The 20696-nt window shown below is 42.0% G+C and overlaps 1 protein-coding gene across 3 annotated transcripts in view; it reads left to right on the top strand.

The window, feature by feature from the left end:
* The first annotated feature begins 183 nt into the window (after positions 1 to 183).
* jph1a (junctophilin 1a) overlaps positions 184 to 20696 on the top strand; it is a 26499-nt gene continuing 5986 nt past the window's right edge. For 2 of the 3 annotated variants that reach the window (XM_008307604.3, XM_008307605.3), the window contains exons 1-4: positions 184 to 311; positions 452 to 963; positions 3442 to 4210; positions 15942 to 16060. In XM_008307604.3, coding sequence (XP_008305826.1) covers positions 585 to 963; positions 3442 to 4210; positions 15942 to 16060 — 1267 coding nt within the window. In that variant the 5' untranslated portion in view covers positions 184 to 311; positions 452 to 584. Of the gene's footprint in view, positions 312 to 451; positions 964 to 3441; positions 4211 to 5741; positions 6111 to 15941; positions 16061 to 20696 lie in introns of those variants that run through there. The other variant, XM_008307606.3, reaches the window with a different exon arrangement.

Here is a 20696-nt window from a genome sequence, read left to right as displayed (position 1 = left end):
ATAGATAGTGTGTGTTCTAAATTGTGTATTTATGTCAATCATTACTGACAGATATTCAGTGGCTGATTACAGGGACTGCAATGTACAATTGTGAGTTGTTTTTTGATGTATTGCATCAGAGATATTTTTTATTCCGTGGGTGCAGAAGATGTTGGATGGAAGTGGGCGGTACCACGCGCTCTGACGTAGTGATTGGCCCAGTGTCTTTCTTCAGCACTGACTCGACGCCTCTCTCTCTCTCCCTCTGTGATCAGTGGGTGAGAGGGGGGAGACGAGCAGCACACAGCTGAGAAACCCGGCGTGAGCCTCCGGTAAATGACGCCCACCGCTCATACCTTTACATGCCTTTCCTGTGACATACATGTCCGTGTGTGGAGGTGCCACGCCACACCGTCCCTATTCTCCTGTTTGTTTACTCATCTGTTTGTTTGTTTGTTTTTATTTCCACCAGTCATCATCCAGTTGGCTCTTGCTCTCATCACACCAGCGGTTCTGGATCGCCTCTCTTTAACCGCGGTCCTGGAGCGGAGACGCGTCTGAGTCTGCAGCAACACAAACTGCTTCTTTGCAGCCTTTATATCTGAATGACGGGCGGAAGGTTTGACTTCGACGATGGTGGCACTTACTGCGGGGGGTGGGAGGATGGAAAAGCCCACGGACACGGCATCTGCACCGGACCTAAGGGCCAGGGCGAGTACGCCGGCTCCTGGTCGCACGGCTTTGAGATAGTAGGGGTGTACACCTGGCCCAGTGGCAACACCTACAAAGGCTACTGGTCACAGGGGAAGCGGCATGGGCTCGGCGTGGAGAATAAAGGGAAATGGATGTACCGTGGAGAGTGGAGTCACGGCTTTAAAGGTCGCTACGGCGTCAGGCAGAGTCACAACACACCTGCGAGATATGACGGCACCTGGAGCAACGGGCTCCAGGATGGATATGGGATCGAAACATACGGCGATGGAGGTGAGAAACATTGCCATACTTGATCCACGTTTGAGGCGCGTGTCACTCTTAACTGTGGATGTGACCGATGAATGATTGACCCAAACATCAGTGAGCAAATTCCCATTGGCTGCATTTGGAGTTGATGCTCTGATTGCGCATCACTGCGCATCGTGATCAGAAATCATCACTTTCCAAAAATACAACCCGTGTTATAGCCTTGACTGATCTCGACTCCTTAGATACCAGCTCAGATAACGGCTCTCCTCTTTTTCCGAGGAACATCATCATTTGGAAACCACCGGTTGTTCCTCTTGTGACAGTATAAATATTTCTGCCTTAATACCTGTTTGAAAAAAGTCATCCACAATACTGATGGAAAACAGGGGACTGTTGCTCAGTGGCTAAGAAGTTAGATTCCCATCCCGTTTAGAATAAATCAGATTAGATTCAACTTCAATGTCACAGCACACGTCAAAAGTAAATGTGAGTGATGAAGGACGTAGGAGTCAACCCCACAACCTCTCACATGCTCAACAAGTGCTATAGCAAGTATATCCTTCATGCTTATCTAGGAATTGAACCTGGGACCTCTCACAGATGTTTAGAGAAGTGGGCTAAACTCCAGCTTCCCTGGACATGACACTCGACCTTAACCCCAGACCTTATATCCAGGTCTGGGGTCTATTACAGACACCAGACCTGGATATGAGCAGAGAGAAATAAAAGCAAGCCAGATATTTTGTGTGGATAAACAACTGTGGCACCCTTTAAAAGAAGAAGCCATTAGGATATCTTTCACTGTCCACCACCACTGTTCCCAAATCTGTAAAATACCCAAGTAAAATATCTTTCAAATTTAATTTCCCTGGGTAACTCCTCTGAAGAAGGTAGCAGAGACATAACATTTTCTTCTGGCTTCTATAAAATGTTTACCATTCTGCAATTTTTTAAGTCTTCTTGCTGTCAAAAATGGCATATACTGTGGATATTAGTAGTCAAATTCAATGAGTAGTTTGTTTCTCTAGGCATGTGGCCTTGCACAGGACGCGAGTTGTATGATTTTGTTCAATTAAAAAGAAAATATTAGTGATAAATCACACTAAACAAAGTTTGGTTCTGTGCTTGTACTGAGATTTGTTCACCCAGAGTCATCAGACACCAAGTGCTGTACGTTGTGGTGATTCAATTTGACATGAATATTAACAAATTCCTCATGGTAAAGAATAATTGTCCCACATGATGATGCAGTGGGCGGGGCCTGGTTAAATCAGCTGATCCTAGTGAATCCACAGAACATCTGGTTGTCTGACCCCGCAACATTTCAATAAGTTGGTCTGCAGGGTCACAGAATTAAACTGCAGCCTGTTAATCGCTCACTCTGTCCATTCATCCCTGCGTCTGCCCCGGCTGGTATTTCACTTTAAGTTGGAATCCGACCATAATCCCGTGCCTTTCCTTATTGGCAGATTAAGTGAATGTGCTCGATTAACAAGCCTTCCTTCATATAAGGATCGGGGCTGAAATGCGATGCTCTTAAGAAGCTACAGTAGGCTAACACACACTCATCTGGCTCAACAGCACCAAATGAGATTAATCAAGTATTTCTCTCATTATGTGACTCATAGCAATTCCCTGTCGTCAGACCAAACGGTGATGAATGTGCCTACTGTCAGTGGGGGAGTTAGTGGATGTCTGAAAATAGACTTGGAGCTGAGTGATTCACATTCATCCCAAGTGATCCTCCGTACCAGTACCTTAATCAAATCTGTGTTATGCAGTTAGCTGTGCTTACAGCTCCACATCAGAGCGGAAGGAGCAAAAATATTTCATTAGTGGACCTTATCTGTCCAATCAGAGTGGGGCTTCTCTAGGTTTCCTCATTAAACAGCAGATAAGCTGTCATATTATACACAACTGGAAAAACAATCAGGAGAGATCAAACACATTCAGGATTCTGTAAACAAAGTCTATGACTCTCACTCATTGGCACAAAAGCACTTTCATTTATTCGCATCATCTTTTATGCTAGTTTTTACAAACCAATAAGAGTATTTTCACTTTTCGATACCCAGTTCGTCACCAATACTTTCTCTAGGGTTGGGTTTCGATAATAATGCAATGAACAGGAAGGCAGTGTTGTACAGTTGGGACAGCTGTGTGGGTAATAGGCTGACTTGCTGTGTGTAGGTGCGAGCTTAGCCCAGACCAGAAACAAATATGTCCCCGGTCGCTGAATCAGCATATTTTTGCAAGTACCAATATAAGTATTTCAATACAATATCTGGCCCGTTACTGATTTGACTTTAGACCAGTGGTTCCCAACCTGGGGCTTTAGGAATTAATTGTATGTTATGTTAACAATTAATTAAAATTTAGGTGAGACAAGTGTTTCAGCTCAGAGCAATCTTCACTACTTGGTGAAATATTACATCATGCAGGCTGCAAGCTGTATCATTGTAACCACGGTGATTCACTCATTTCCATCTGTTTCTTCAGGTACCTATCAAGGCCAATGGATGGGCGGGATGCGACATGGCTACGGTGTGCGTCAGAGTGTTCCCTACGGCATGGCCACTGTTATCCGGTCTCCACTTCGAACATCAATGGCTTCTCTACGCTCCGAGCAGAGTAACGGCGCGGTTCTCCAGGAACTCTCCTCCACGGCTGACACACCAACGGGCAGCCGCGGTGGTTTCGTCCTTAATTTCCACTCTGACAGTGAGGTGGTCACTGGTAAGAAGAAAGGCCTCTTCCGCCGAGGCTCTCTCTTCGGGAGTCTCAGGCAGTTGCGCAAGTCTGACTCTCGGACCTCAATCTCCAGCAAGCGCAGCTCTGCCAGAAGCGATGCCACCATGAGCCGTATCAGCTCCAGCGACGCCAACTCTTCCATATCCATCGGTGACGGCGAGCTGCCAGATGAGGACCTACCTCTTGAGGACCATGTGGATGCCACCACCACCGAGACCTACATGGGCGAATGGAAGAATGACAAACGCAATGGATTTGGTGTTTCAGAGAGATCCAATGGGATGAAGTATGAAGGAGAATGGCTTAACAACAAGCGCCACGGTTATGGGTGCACGGTTTTTCCCGATGCCACCAAAGAAGAAGGAAAGTACAAAAATAACGTGCTGGTGCGTGGAATAAGGAAGCAGTTGATTCCTCTTAAGAACCCCAAAACCAAAGAGAAAATGGATCGAGCTGTGGAGGGGGCACAGAGGGCTGCAGCAATCGCCAGGAGTAAAGTGGAAATAGCAGCTTCCAGGTAATGTGCTTTGGCATGTGAATGGTGGTGTTTACACACAACAGAAAGACAGGGCCGACAGCCGCAGTCACTTTTTGAAGTGTCAGAACAATGACAAACATCTGAAACTAGTCTCAGTTTCTGTGTCAGGAAAATTCCATCACAAACCTCCAACCTTTATTTACTGTCAACAGTCACTGGTTGTGTGTAACCAATGGGATCATTGGTGGAAAATGTTCTGTTTACATTTGAAATTCTCTCCACATATCTGTAATTCCTCTGCAGTAGGATCAGCCCTAGTGTGTGTACCTTGGCCCGAGAATGTGTGAAAAGGTGCGAACTGTGTTTGTTAATGTGGATTTGAGCAGAAAAGTCATATCCACACTTGTGCCAAGTGAGTCTCGTGTACCCAATAATGACACCTGATCCTCCTGCCAACTATTGCTCTGATGTGCTCTCTGCTCTTAAACAGGTGGATGAGACGTGACCTTTTCATTTAAAGCTCCCCTTCCCCCACTGGGACACAGTTAAGGGTGCGCTGCTTCACTTTGACATCCCCTGCTTTCATTGCATCAGAGAATTATGAGAGTCAGGGCTGTGAGGGTGTGTGCAAGCCATGAAAAGGTCTCTGTGCGGTCACAAGTGTTTTCATTCTCCGAGTGGCACACATTTGCATCAATACCTCACTATCAAGAAAAATTACCCTAACAAACCCTATTCAGCTCAAATGTGCCCAGGTACCTTTACAGCCACCTGTCAGTTCAACATTTCCATAACACACTTATTTTAGTAATTCTTCCTACTTAACAACATTCTAAATGCAATATTTTTTAATATAAATATTTAAGTTTATTATTGGCATTTCTTGCGTAGATGACCCTGCTTTTTTGTTCTGACTGCTGGCACTTTTTATTCTTCAACCACGAGCAACAAAAATATGGGGCTTTTTTAGGTTGCACATAATCTCTCCGTTGCCAAAAACAGATCATGTTCGTTAGTTGTAGAATATTCAAAATTGTCATTTGTATGTGTCAGAAATTTTGTTTTGACCAAATGGAAAGCAACTAGTGCTACATCTTTTTGCCAAAAATTGCCACACCCTCCATGGGACAGTCTGTGAGGGGCAGGACTATGATTCTAAGTAGACACAAGGCAAAGGCTGTATGGCTCAATGTTTTTATCAGATTGTTAAATTTGTTTGAAGATGGAAGTTTTATTGAAAATTGAATTTCAGTGTTCAATCAACTTCCTGTTTGTATCAAGGACCTGTTTGAGCTTCTAAATGACTATAAATGTATTTATAATAATCTCATTGGCTAATTAGTACTGTCTATTTAAACTGATCAAACAAGAACTACAGTACCTCATAATACAAACCCCTGGACTCATAGGCAACTCTTTCGATATTACAGCTGAGCTCAGGCATTTAGATACATGTGTAGCAGCAGGCACTATAAATAGCAACCTTCACTTTAATATCCATGCATTTCAACATACCATACAATATTAACCCCTCTGCTGCAGGGAGTTCATCTTTGATCTATGGTTACAGATTCAGCTCCATCCAAGCTGCGCATTGTGGATCTGAGTTCAAGATCCCCGAAGAATGGGAACCAAAACACTTTGCCAAATCCTAAATGCTGACATTGTGCTATGGTCACACCATGTGAAGAAAGAGTCTGAAAGTGGTTGGGTTTGTGTACTGGAGATGGTGTTGTGATTATGTGTCTGTGTCAGATGATTTCCTTCATCTCTGCATGAAGGCATCAATGTACAGCAGAATTGATCACATGACCTAATGTATAGCTCCAAAACAACAACTGTGAAGTGTTTATGGCAGCCACACCACTCCCTTCTGTGTGCTGCTCCGTCGTCCTGCTCCATGTTTTTATAGATATAACATTAAAACCATTACAATTGATTGATTTTTTTTCTCCCTGTCTGTTGGTACGTGTGTTAGAAACATCCTGAATGGCCGGCTGCAATAAACAGTTGTAAGCATGTTATGTAAGTCTCATTATACAGTGCATGGCAAAAGATGCACTCCATCGATCCAGCTCCAGTCACATGACTCCCTGTCTTTGGATGCGCAGTGTTCAGGACTAGAAATGATGCGGAGGAGACAGAGCTATCGGAAAGACGGAGGAAGGAAGGAAAAAATGAACTGTAGTGAGATTGCAGAGGAAATAAAAGTTGATTGATTAAGTGGAGAGCGGGTGAATTTGCTGAGCAAGAGACTTCTGGGAAGTGGGCAGGAGAGGGAGCGGACAGATAAGAAAGAGCCTCGTGCTGTGAGTGAATGTACAGATGAGCTGTCCCATTAACCACAGGGACAGAGCTGCTGACCTCACGTTTGTGATCAGCCAATCAGTGGCCATCAAGTGTGATAGGGTGGATGAGTGTGAAGTTGTCTGCCACTCATTCTTGTGTTAGTCTTATCTATCTGAAGTATGCTCTCCTCCTGAGTACGTGGGTGTTGGTGTGGATGTGACGGAGATAAAAGCGACCGTTGGAGCCAGTGGGAGTTTACCACACTGTGATGTCTTCTACAGAGTCGTGGAGCAGAGGATTTGGACTAGTTGTTTTTGACTACATTTGTGGGTCACTATCCACATGTTTGTTATTTCAATATTTAAATAATCATCTTTAATTACAAAACCTCCTCCTCATAATAACTCCGATTTATGCCATGTCGCGATTTTTTCATCATGAACAACTGACAGTTATTAATGGTTCACACACCTGAGGTGAATTGTTTAGCAGCTGTTTGTCTCCAAACCTAAACCTGACACCTTTCTTGTGTTCTCCACAGACCGACAGCTGATTCAATCATAAGATTAGTTATAGAAAGAATTAAAAATTATACATTTTATAGTTTTGTAATGGCACAATCAATTCATGCAGCGGGACATTAAACTGTGTTAACAGCACCACCTACAGGCAAGTTATCAAGTATCGTTGTATAGTTACAAATTATTTTTTAATTCTCTCTTCCTTATTTTCTCAGTCCCACGCTGACACACACACATACAACACACACCTACATGCACTTTCCTGACCCCTCCTCTCTTCTTACAGGAACATCTTGTGCATATACTCTACAGTAGCTCATGCACACACACACACATTCACACAGTCTTAGACAAACATACATTCAGTGCGTGTGCAGTTTGCGCTGCTTTGCTAGTGTGTCAGCACTGAGCACTGACTAAATAAGGCAAGGCATCAGTTGGCTTATCAGCACCAGCCAGGAATATACACTGTACTCGTCCTACGACTGATATAGCAGCTCCACAGCTCATTGGTACTATCATCTCTCTTAAAAGTGTGTGTGAATGTGTGTGTGTGTTTCCAAAAATAGATCAGAGGAAAATAATGTTATTGAATTAAATTGTTTGTATATTTGATATTTGATTTTAAAATCATCTCACAATCACTTGCGAAAAAAATGTGTTTGTGTGTGTGTGTCTGTTTGTTTACACCTGCTGAAGTGATGACCTCAGCCTCTCACCACCTGCCCTTTTTGGACAGATCAGCCTCAGTTTCCACATGTAAAACCCAGAATAATCCTAACACTTAGTAAATCATATTTGTTTTCGCTCGATAGAATTAACTGTGGAGAGGAATCTTTTTTTTTTTTTTTCTTCCCGTCGTTCTTATCCTCGGGCCTTTAAATCTTCCGGCTGCTGCCTGCACGGAGGTTTTATGAAGTGATGCCGCACGCCTTTCATAGGTGTTTCACATGTCTGTCTTTAAGTGACAAAATGTACAGTCGCCGTGACACACTTAGCTTACAGTAACTGTAACTGTGGATACGACGGCATGTCGTCTGGATCCCAGGCCGCGTTGGTAAAGTATATTTGTCCGTAATAATGAATGTCAACATTTACATGCTGACACATTCTGGGTGAATGACTGACACGTAAAATTGAAACAGTAACTACTGTGAGTCAGAGTCAAGGTTATTTTGGATATATTTTTTTGCATGACCCACAGCGAAATTAAATAATATTGTTTGTCCAAAATGGACAAAAATTTCACTGTCAAATGATTAAAAAAGGCAAAAAAAATGGGATGTGACCCAGTTCAAACATAACTCTTTTGTAAAATATTAATTCAATTTTGTTGATTTTGTTTTTGCATCAATCGTCTGTTACCATGTATCAATAAATAGAAGTTTGTGTCTGTGCTGACAAAAAACACACCCAGTAGTTCCACAGAGTCTCAGGAAATACTAACACTTCTTAGGGACAGTGTGTGTTCCAAGGTTAAACGAGGTCAAACTTGCAGCAATTCACCTGCGGTCATTAAAAATTTAAATAGCCACATGTCCAGATACTTTATCCACGCTTTCATTTACTCCAGAACCTCTCCTGTCTTCGCGTTGTGCAACGACAAACCCGAAGTCAGGCTGAGCGTCGGGTGTGAAGTATTGCTTTGTACGCACTGTTATTTGAGATGTTCCAGTGCAATCACATGCATCCTTGTTCACTAATCCCCTAATTTCTCTGGGGGATTTCCCCTGCTTTACTGTGTGTGCTCATGTGTGCTGTATATTCCCCGGTGAGTTTCCTCCTGACGTGACAAGATGTTGCATAAAAATCCCAAATGCCAGGCAGTAGTAATGCATAATTTACACCTGCTCCACAGCATTAAGGATTACACACATACTCTGTGTTGTTACCGTGTCCAATAACCTGGTAATTAAATTGCAACACTTCAGTATCTGTATGACCTAAGCTGATTTGTTAGTAAACCTCAGGAGTTCGAATAAAGTCACTCGTGTTGTGTTCCGTGCCCTGATTTGCAGCCCATAATTCACTGTCGGACCTTTTCTGGAGGTGTCATCACTGACAAGAAATAAACCTGTTAATTCCTCAAAGTAGTGTCCACAGCGTGCACACTGGGACTTTAGCAGAGTTTATTAATATGCTGCTGAGGAGGCAGAGCATTTAAAACCTCATGTCATTTTTCATGACCTTTGGAGACGTAACACACTGCTACAGCCACTAGCCTGAATAGGTTCTAATATAGTTAAATATAAAAATTTAAAAAAGAAATGTTATACTGTTAAGTAATAAATGCTCAAAGAATGAAAAGGAAAATACTAATAAAACCCTGCTAAGCCTTTTCAACCAATCAGATTGTCCAGATATTCACAAATGTTAATATTTAGCATTTGTGCTAACCCTGCTTACATTTGTAATTACTGTAAGTATTTGTTGCTTTTAAAGTCTATAGTTTAATAGCAATAGTTTAGTTGCATGTAAAGCTGTTAACAGGTGATTTATTTTTGGTTTTACTACATTTTGTGCTATCTTGTACCTAGCTTTAGATAACCACAATATTTGGTAATGGCGTGTTAGATAGCATTTAAACAACACATGTAATTAATTATTAGAATTACATCAAGTCTGTTATTTTTTATGTAATGAAATATAACCTTTATATTTCATCAGCAAGTAAATTCATTTTTTTATATTTTACATATAAAATTAATTGTCAGCAGTTGGAGCAGATAATGCTGCATTGCATAATGTTATATATTTATTTAATATTTTGCAGCAGGCCAGTATAAGATAATAGTGATACGTTCTTATGCAGGTGTGAATTTCAGGGAGTGTGTGGAGGTGACGGAGTGTGTACCTGTGTGTATAGACAGTGTGGTTAATGGTGGCCAGAGATAGAGAGAGAGAAAACAGACCATCATTAAAACTGTTCCTTTAGCTGAAGTGGTTGCCAGGCGATGTGACCTTTATACATACAGGTCCAGCTCTGAAGGCTTGAGTCTTCAGCCTGTAGTTAAATGAGATCTACTGCTGAAGTGGTGTGTTTGCGTAGATTGTTTGTGCAAATTACAACTTCTGAGCTGGGCCGTAGTGTGGGCTTGCTCCATTGGAAATGTTATAATACAAGCCAAATGCCTGGTTTGACAGCATGCTGTAGTGTCTCTGCTGGTTGCCATGGTTACCGCCTCGCAGTCATCACCATCATGTCGGCGGTGTGTTGATTTTCATGTAAAGAAGCCGGAGCAGAGTGAAGAAGCACTGGAGTGTCACTGTGCCGTCACATCCATGGGCTCAGTTTAATGCTTCACAACTTTTTACTTTTTAACTGTTTGACCAATTTGACTAATATACCCCGGCCTTTGGTTTTATAGCTGTATTATATATTGTATTATATATATTTATATTATATTACAATTTTAGTTTATTTGTCAATAGCGATTTATTCATATTTATTTCATTTGCATAAGCTGTTGGTCAATAGTTTTGCATTTTATCCTGCAAATGACTATTTGTAAAGTATAACATTGAAAATTAAAGTATATTGTTGTGTTTGCGCAGTAATGTGACAGTATACATACCTAATACGATGCTGGAGCCGTGTGTGTTGATGTGTTGATTATTCTTTTCTATAAAGACAGATCAGATGTGAAATCCTTAAACCCTGTTCTAATTGAAGTTGTGTTTGGAGCTGAGCTAATGGACTTCAGTCAGTGTTCACTATTGGGAATTGCTCATTTACATTGTGGTTTCTGCTATTGTGAATGCATCAATCTGCAGTGAATGATACAGAGTTGGGGAAGCCTTAAAATATAAAAAAAATAAAATCCTTGACAGATATTTTTTCAGGCTTTGATCACCATCCCCGGTCAGTATTTGTCATCACTTTCTGCACTCCAAAGTTCGGCCACAATCAGCCCCTCCGCTCCCCCCTAATGTGCCATTAGTTATATCAGCTGTGGCCATGTTTCACCGGCAGTGTTGACACAGAGAGCGCCGAGCTGTGGTCTGAACCCTGCCGTTGCCCTTCACCAAAAAAACCAGAGGGATCATCTGAAGCAGGGATTGTGTGTCACCCTCTCAGCGAGCATAAAGACTCACATCAGCAGCGAGAGGAGAAAGTAATCGACCTGTGAGATGAAAGAGAGCCTGACGTTGCTCACAAACCAAAACAGATCCAAACAGAGTTCATTATATACAGTGTGCGTGTTCACAGCAGGCTCGCACAAAGCAGCAATCTGCATTTCGCACACCGATGTAGGCTTTTATACACAAACGCATCTGTTAGCATGTGTTTTTTGGATGGCAGCCAAGTGCGCTCTCAAAGGAGACTGACTAAAGGGAACACAAGCGGGAGATTAGGTCTGTTTGTTATCCTCCAACTAAACTGTCAGTGGGATTTATTTTTTATTCCTCTTCTATCAGAACTGCATGTTCCTCATAGATAATAACAATAATGATATTAGTCAGTTATTACACAATTATGAAATTATTACTATACTGGGGGATAGAATGTCATGTATGTACATAAACGTATACTTATGTGGCCCACAGAGTGGACCACGTGTAAATAAACAATTTCTTCCCACACTTATTAAAATAAAGTGTCATGTGGACAGTAGATCAGGGCGATCATGTGGGAATTTGTGCTGTTATTAAAAGTACACATGCCTTCAGCGCTAAAGCAGGTTTTCCTGTACTGTAGGCATCGTCATGGGATATCCCGAAATAGTTTCATGGAATTTTGGACCTTTAGGGATCGTCTGAATGTAATAATGGTGGTCACATTATCATGAGTCTGCAGTTTTGGCTCTAAGCATGTTCTTTCTGCCACAATGAGATGATTTTACTCAAGTCACCTGTTTATGAACCTATATATAACCCTGTACCTAAGGATTTCTAAATTGGATTATATAAGGTTGGTTGGACCATAGGTGTGAATGTGAGCCTGATTGTTTGTTTGTCTCTCTATGTGGCCCTGTGATGGACCACATGGAGAACTGTCCAGGGTGTACCTGACAGCTGTGATTGGCTCCAGCACCCTGAATGGATGGATAGAAAGTTGGAGAAAATCACTAAAGACATAAGAAATTTAACTATGTTTTCTTTACTAGTTCAAACAAAAAGCACTGACAAAAGCATCACTTAACCCAACAGGAAATTCTGCCAGGCAGCATAGCCGCCAAGATATTAATTATCCAATCATGACATTGCCCTGTTATTGTCATTAAACCTGTCTCACAGATAAAGTTAGCTTATCTCATAATAGCAGCCACTGTGTTTCACATCTAAAGCCGTGCCCTTTTCCGCCGCCACCGCCACCAGAATAAATCTTAAAGTAATTTCAGAGTCGTCAGTTTTTAGCTACTCACTAATGGTGTTAGTCATGCTCGAGTAATCCCAAATTAGCACCGTCTGAGTATTCAATAACAGGGCTTGTATGAATTGAGGAGATATGCGCAGGGTAAGCTAAGTGCTAATTTGTGCAGACTTTTCTGTCATGTTCAGTGCTGCTGCTCTGGAACTGGAGGCTGCCCTGAGGAAATATGTAAGGGGCTGTAAATTACATTGATATACTATCCTTTCACACAGCAGATCTGTGCATTTAGAGCAGGAGCATCAGGGCACAAATGGACCGTGGTCTTGAAATACAACCCTGTCTGTGTAACGGTGGTTTTCACTTGGTCGTTGCTGTTAAGATTGATGGAGAGAAGGGTAAGAGAGGGAGAGAGAGAGAGATAAACGCAAGATTGGTGAGTGCTGATGTGTTCTACTCACACGGTCCAGAATCATTCTCTATCTTATTCTATAGTGTATTGGTCAGCATTTGTTTCCCCCAGCTGGGACAGGGGAGGGCGAATGGGTCAGAGAAGGAAGATGAGAAAAAGAAAGCGGGGGCCAAGGCGAAGGGAGGGTGTAGAACTGTATCAGCATATGTGTGTGTGGGGGGGGTGGGGGTCTTCAAATAGGACACAGCCTTAGGAGTGATGGACAGAAGCTTCACTTAGGGGAATTTCCACACACACAACAGGAACATTATACAGATACACACAAAATACATCCTCGGGGAGACTGGGGGATGACAAACCTTCAAGAAGGATGCGCTGTGCCACATGGGAGCTGGGGTTTGAAATTTAACTCTACAGTAAAATTAGAGAGGCAGAGATGCATAACTCAGCAGTTCCAAATACCCAGAAGTCTTCAGGGGGGCAATGTGTCTCACTCGACCTCAGTGTGGCTTTTTTCTCCGTCTCCTCTCTTTTTCGTCTTCTCACCACCATCATCCTCAGTAACACACAAACACACTTTCAACAGAGTGAAAAATTACCAGCCACCATGACTCAACACTTCTTTCTTTTTATTATGCAAAATGTATTTGCCACAGTAATAAAGCAAAGTCAAAGATCTTAGCCACATAGAATCAATGGAATCTCTCCCTCTAACTATAAAGTGCTTTAAGAAAGGGAAACTGTAAAGCCTTGGCTTCGGGCTAACACTTTTTTAATTAGTAAAAACTATGTTTATGTGAAGTAGTATAATTCTACTTAAATGTTTTGTTTTCTGGGATTCCAAAGCCACAAAACCAAATATTTGACTTCTTAAAGTCACAGGTGTAGTGGTTGCTCAGAGACATGACAAGGCGGTGATGCCTTTACTGTCCCAGGAAAAACTGCATTGAAGATTGTGTAGCGATAAATAAGTGGCATTCCACACATTTTGCTGTGTATTTCAAATATATATTGCCTGGCTACTGCAGAGGTTTTTGGGGTAATCAAAGCTATTATTAATAATTGAGAACTGTGGTGTTAACTGCAGTTGGTTGCCCCTTGGAGGTGTCAAGTACACGGCTCCTCTGGGGCTCGAATCCAGGGCTTTCTGCATGTAAGGCAGATGTGTAATCAGGCATGATAACCACTAAAAATAATTTATAGTCTCTTTGCAATCCACACAGGCTGCCAAAGGAGGCGCCATTAAGTATGCAGTTCCTCTAATCAAAGCTATTAAATTGACAAGTTAGCAGGGTCTACATTGAGTGGTTAGGAGGAGGTCTCTACCTGAAACTTATCAAAGAGTTAGTGGACAAATGTAGACAGTTGAATTAAAGATGGAAGAAGAAGTGCGGTCATTTACTTTTATGACCCTCAGTCGCCGTAAATGTGAGTCAGCAATGTCAGCTGAACTGCTGCCAGGTGACTAGCAGCGAGGATTAGACAACAAAGGACAAGTCAGCCTGGAAACATTTCTGTTGACACATTCTAAACAACTCCAGATAAAAAATGTTTCTGGCTTCTCTTTAATGCAGCAGTTGTGCTACTGTATGTCTGTACTGGACTTTCATTAATACTCAGGAAAGGAGAGTTTGAGACCCCTGCTGCCCATGAACAGATGTTATGTCTGGCTAAACAAAGACTATCCGATAAGTCATATAAATAAAACAGGCTGAACTAGTATATTTTGGTTTATTCATAAAGTAATTCAAGAAGTTTTTGTTTTCCTGTCAGAGGTTGATAAAATGCATATTTAAAGTACATGTTGGGCCCATTTATCAAGTCCACATTAAAAGGAGATTTTCATATTGTTGCATTGCTGAGCTGAATATTTCTGTTATAATGGGGGAAAAAACACAAATTTGGTCCAACTCTGCAATGTAGCACTCAGCAGTCTTGGTGCATACAGAACTTTTTTTTTCTCATAGACTATATATAACAAATGGACACAGCTTTCTGTGCACTCCTGTGGTGCAGGGTGAAGTGTGGCACAAACCACTAGAAATAAATGTAAACTGAAGATTTTGTGGTTGTTTGTTACTAACTGGAATCAAACCACATGTAAGATCAACTTCAGTGATGCTGGGAAGCATCCCTGCTTCACATGCCCATGTTTTCTCACCTTCCATGACACTCTCTTCTTGTCCCACTGCTCTGTCGCACCTCTACTCTGCCCCCATCATTCTCTGCCTGTCACCTCCCACAACCAGACATCCTGTCTGCGAACAGTCTGCGCCGCTCTCTGAATCTGTTCATGACTTAATGCCAACACTACCTAGCGGGAAATGTTAGAATATGCCCTGTTGCACGCTACAGACATCTATGACGCACTCATGCCTCCTTTCACTTGGCTGCACATTTCAGAAATAGATGCATGTACATCCTGATTGCAGCATGTGTGCCAAGTAGGTGTCCGAAGAATTCATGTCAGCAGCACGGCGTAACTGGAATGCGTCAACGTCAGCTCTGGCATATTTCACATAATTCCTGTCAGGAAGCAGAGAGCTATTTGTTACAGTGTTTGCTACCTTTTTAAAATTCTCAAAACTGCAGCTGGCCAGTGTCTTCCAAAGGCCACGCTGTTCCTGAACACTGTCCGACTGTGTCCTTTTACTGTATTTCTGGAGAGGAAATGTTCCGTCCCTCCTGCCAGCATATGGCTACTCATGCATTTTAAAATTTCACTGTCCCAGTCTGTCGAAAACACAAACAGCCCTGGGGTCCAAGGGCAGAGAAGTTGGCTGAAGTGGAGTCATCTTGTTAATGGGGGGGTCACTTAGACGATGATATCAAGGGAGGGAGGGAGGGGTGATGGGAGAAGGTGTAAATGGCCTGATGATGAAATAAAAAACAGTAGTGTCCATTGAAACAAGGAGTAAGATAATTGAGGGAGGTGAAAAGGGGGTATAGCTGGTGATGCAGTGACACTGGATCACCTCCCCTCCACCCCCCATTACCATCACTTGGTGATTAAATGACCAAGTAGAAGGAGAGCTCATTAAGTTACATTAGCAAAATGTTAAGCTAACATTAGGACCGCTACATATTCCTTTACAGACCTGTTGGCTAAAATTGATATATATATATATTTATTTGGTGTTTTAAAGTTGTTTTAAACAAAAATCTAATTCTTTGTCTTAATCAGTCTTCAGACTATTAGGTCTTAAATGTTTCTCTTTTCCTCCTATGTTTCTACAGAACAGCCCATGCCAGGACAAAAAGTGAAGCTGCAGAGCAGGCAGCTATCTCAGCTGTGCACGACTCTGAAATTGCCAGGGCAGTTGCCAGGGAACTCTCCCCCAACTTCTACCAACCAGGTAACCTTTAAGGACCAGTTCTGTGTCCTTAGCCAGTGGCTGAAATTTTAGTCTCTCTTTATTTACCCCATGGACTTGAGGCTGCGAGTGCACTGAAGGGTCATGGAGGTCAGCCCACTGCACTTTCTGAAACACAATATACTTTGACTATTTAAAGTTAAGCTACATTTACATGTGTGTTTGACCAGCATATGCGTGCAAGCTTGGTTCACCAGTCCTGGCTGACTCAGAGATGAAGTTACAGTCACTGCTAAGACTCCCGCAGGACCCTTAAGGGATGCTCTGACACAAGTGGTGCACCCTGAACACTGCTGCATTTATGTAGCTCAGCTTGCACAAACGCCCCCTTCTATTCCCCCGCCTCCCTCACCTCACCACCACTATCTGTTTTTAGCTACAGAAGTCCCAAACAGCCTGTCTACCCATTTAAATTCTGTCCTGAATTGTGTAACCGTTATGAGGAATGAATAATGGTGTTTTCACAGATTTAGAGCTGTTTACACAGGCAGTGTCTGAGTCAGTAATGAGTTTGTACCGAGCGTACAGAAGCTCAGCGCTCTGCTGTTCTAGGACTGTAACTGAAGACTGGAGGTATTGAGGATGATTTCAGATTCCACAAAGAAGGGCTGTGTTTGTGCTGAGACAAAGCAGAGCCTGCTGGAAACAGCCTGCTGTATTCTGGATAGGAGCTGTGTCTTCTGTGTCAAAGGCCTGCTGTATCAGCTCTCACATTCTTACTTAAAGTTTCAACCATGGCCTCTTTTAGTTTCAAGTTTCAATTTCAGAAACAAAAAAAAATAAAACAAATTCAACCACATTCAACCTGTGCCGAGGAGGATTTATAAATGGATTCCAGGTGAATGAGTGCTGGTGAAGCAAACCCACTCAGGTCTCCTGCCCCTGACTCCACAAAGTTCTCAGCTTACTGCAGCCTGAAGGTTTAACAGGCACTCTGCCATACTCCACATCAGGTCACAGCGTAGGCAGTCGGCTCATCTCTATTTAGTTCCTTTACTAGGTTAGTTGAGGTTTACTAGGGAGTGATGGGAATAAATTATATTACAGATTCTTAAAGGGAGTACTTACATAGGTAAACATGCAGCACAGGGTCCCAGGGTTAAAGCAATAGTAGACAAACTCCTCCCATATTTTTGTCACATTCTAAATTTATTGTAGGCTCTTTTGAGATTTCTTTAGAAAAGCTGCTGAAGTTAGGGTTCAGTGGCCATTTTTGGTTGACCGAATAGTTGCAGTGGACAAAAAAATGTAAAGTATGGTATAAAATTTTAATAAAATTTACATTTAAAATACAATTATTATCCCCAAAATACCATATAATATAGGCACAGATAACATTTTATCCACTATGTATATAATGATAAATACTGATTCATAGATTGCTAACATAATTATACTGAAGAACACATTGAGTCTGATTTACTAATGTGCAGCCAGGAATATTTTGTGTTTTTTGTTTTCTTTATCATACTTCAAATGTCATATGCTATTATGTAAATCCCTGGCTGTTAACTGTATGTAATTGCAAGTTAATTTGAAATGATGACTTTCCTACTTAGTTTAACAATAATTTTTAAGTAGTATAGTATATTAATATATATTGAGTATGTATAGTATAGTATCAATACCAAGTTAACGTCTACGTTCTTTAGAACATACTCTGTAGTAAATGATACAGGGTTCTGGAACAGTGTATAGTTGTGAAAGCAGATGGATTTTCCACTTCCTATTTATAAGCTACAGTTTAAGACATAAACTGACTTTCTTCTCTCAACGAGTATATTTAGATCTATGAGCTAATCGACCTTGGGTTCAGGCCAATGGCCACCACAAAATAGTGGGTGACAAATAGATTGACAATGGGAGCCCATTCAAGCATGTCCCTCTACTAAGCCGCAGAAATGGCCAACCAGGGCCAGACACATCCTGTGGCTTGTTTGTGTTGTGGAAAACAGCGGTCATGCTTGGCAGATTGGCCGATCTGCAGGTTCACAGGTCTTTGCAGCACGGTGTTCTTGCCTTATAAGTCGGATCATGAATGAGCGATAGGACGATGTCATTATAATGTGCAGCGCCGGGCGACATCTGAGCCGCATCGTTAAACGTTCAGTTATGTAAGCAAATGTCTGGTAAGCCGAGGTGAGACAGACGGGCACTTGTAATGAACCGAATCCATTTTCCATAACATGTCCCATACGTGTATACATTATTTTTAGTTTAGAAAAGTCCCAGGGTCTACAGAGAGCGGGGGGATCCAGGGTTGCCTACATCTGTGTTTGTTGCTGGTTCACGGTTTGTCCTGGTTCAGGTTATGTCATGTTTGAGTGCAAACAATTTCCTGTATTTACATCTTTGTGGCAACATCAGCCTTGATGGAGCAAAAACAAAAAAAAAGATGAAAAGAAAACTCTAGGCTTGTTCTCTTGATCATTTTACAGTTGGACCACATCTAACATTTCTGATTTTCAACATTAAATTAGACTTTCAGACTAATCATCCTTGCTTCCTCAGTGTCTCCCTCTACAGTGGAAATATTCTCACTTATCTCCTTTCCTCAGCTTCTAATAAGTTCTCTAGGGTAACAACTAGGAGACTAAACCCCTCGTTGTTTGTAATTGGCATTTCAGACTCATAGCAGATTATCACCCAGATAACACTTCAAAAGGAAAAAGAGGGTCAGAGGGAACAGGACCCTGACCTTTATGATTGGTTCACACACAGCACCCAGGAGAGGGAGTAGTGAGGGTGAGCTGGGCAGGGCCTGTGGTCGTGACGTTAATTGGGCTATATTTAGTGCTGATGTGTGCTCACAGGGGTCTAATGGAGACATAGCTGAAATCCTTACACACTGAGAGGAGCTCGTCCCCATGCTTGCTGAGGATGTCAGAGGCAGCAGCTGTCCCTTCCTTCAGTGGCGCGTTGGGGGGGGCAGCCGTAAGAGATCCGGCCCCACCCTCTTTGACCCAGTCAAGGTACACAGAGACCAGGTGAAACCATAAAAGCCTGGACCTGTCAGGACTGAGAGCCAGACATGAGCAGGTGCTGCTTTATATTCACAGCAGCAGCTGCAGAGGAGCGCTTTACAAGGCACTAATTCAGCACAAGATTTTTCCTCAAACGTCAGACTTTCAAGGATACAGAATATAAAGTAAGCTAATAAACTGTCCTCTTTCTGGACCAAGTCCAAACTGCACTTTGTTTGATTTAATAACTAGTTAAAGTCACACAGTCACACACAAGTCACATTGGAGAAGTTGGTTTGTTTTTGGTTAAATCGTATGCCTGTCAAACTATAAAAAATACTCTTCAGCTTTTTCAAAGTGCTGATACTGAGGTTTAGTTTTGACCTGTGGTCGTTTGCTGCATCGCGTCTTTCTCTTCACCTTAATAAATGCACACAGAAAAACCAATACATACTTTTTTTCCATACTACATTTCTTGACATCTTTTCATGACGCACTGATATGGCCACTGAAGTGGCCAGTAATCTTTTAATGTGGTCCAATGTCCTTGAATTCCAGATTTTCTTCTTTTTTGTTTTGGGGATTCCTGCTCATGCTGGAACAAGTTTGAAGGTCCAGTAGTTTCTCAAAACACACAAAATACATTAATTAATACTGTAATACTAAAGATAAGTCCATTTGAAGGGAATGACAGATGTATTTTGATGATATGCTCTGTAATGGTTTGGGGCTGCATTCCAGCCAGTCCTGTGGAGAATCTAGTATGGTCCCCCTACCTAGCCTATGATGCTATTTAAAACAAAAAACAAGGATTATAATAATTATTGGTGACAGTGTGTAAATTATGTGCACATCTTGTTTTCTGTGATAATTTTCACGTTTTTCTGAGTTAAAACAACAAATGATCTTTTGCCACCTCGTCTCCACAACCATAAAAATGCGTGTCACCACAGGTGAGGTTTTTACATGTTGGTCTTTTCATGCTGCCACTTATAAATAAAGCACAGGAACACATTGTTATCAAAGACAACAGGGCTGTAACTCATTTGCATAGCTTTGTGTTTGTTAGTCCAAATGCACATGATATGCGTGCTGCAGCGTAGATGTACTGTGGGTGAACAATAGCAGCCCCCTCCTCCAGACATCTGCCAGTGTGTGTAGGAGGGAGGAAGTAAAAAATCTAACAATCCCACAAAGCAAGTTATGAATGTGAAATATAAAAGAGAGGAGAACGCGCCTGCAGTATCGTAAGCAACAAAACCAAACCTGGAAGAATGTAAATGTATGGGTTTTTTAGTAGTTCCTTTTCATTAATTTCATAGTTGTCCTGCAGAAGGAAATATACCTGTATTACTGCTCCTGTTAACTGCCCTGTGAATCTGAAAGATGTAAAGCCAAGATGGCAGCCAAGACCTGTCATCAATCACACAGCCAGGACAGCCCGGGGTCAGCATTCGATTGTCAGCTCATCATAAAAAACAAGACTCAGATTGATGGTGGAAAAAATTATTTCTAGCGTTTGATTGAAGACGCTGGCTGTACTTTGAACTTTGCGGCCCAGAACATTAGATTGTGAAACAGCTGAATGCGGCCTGATGGTCCGAGGGGGGGGGGGGGGGGGGCAGAGGGGGGGGAGCGCCGCGCCCGCACTCTTT

Source organism: Cynoglossus semilaevis, chromosome 3, assembly GCF_000523025.1.
Source record: "Cynoglossus semilaevis isolate Cse_v1.0 chromosome 3, Cse_v1.0, whole genome shotgun sequence".
NCBI classification, from domain to species: domain Eukaryota; kingdom Metazoa; phylum Chordata; class Actinopteri; order Pleuronectiformes; family Cynoglossidae; genus Cynoglossus; species Cynoglossus semilaevis.
This window is presented reverse-complemented; position numbering and strand designations above follow the sequence as displayed.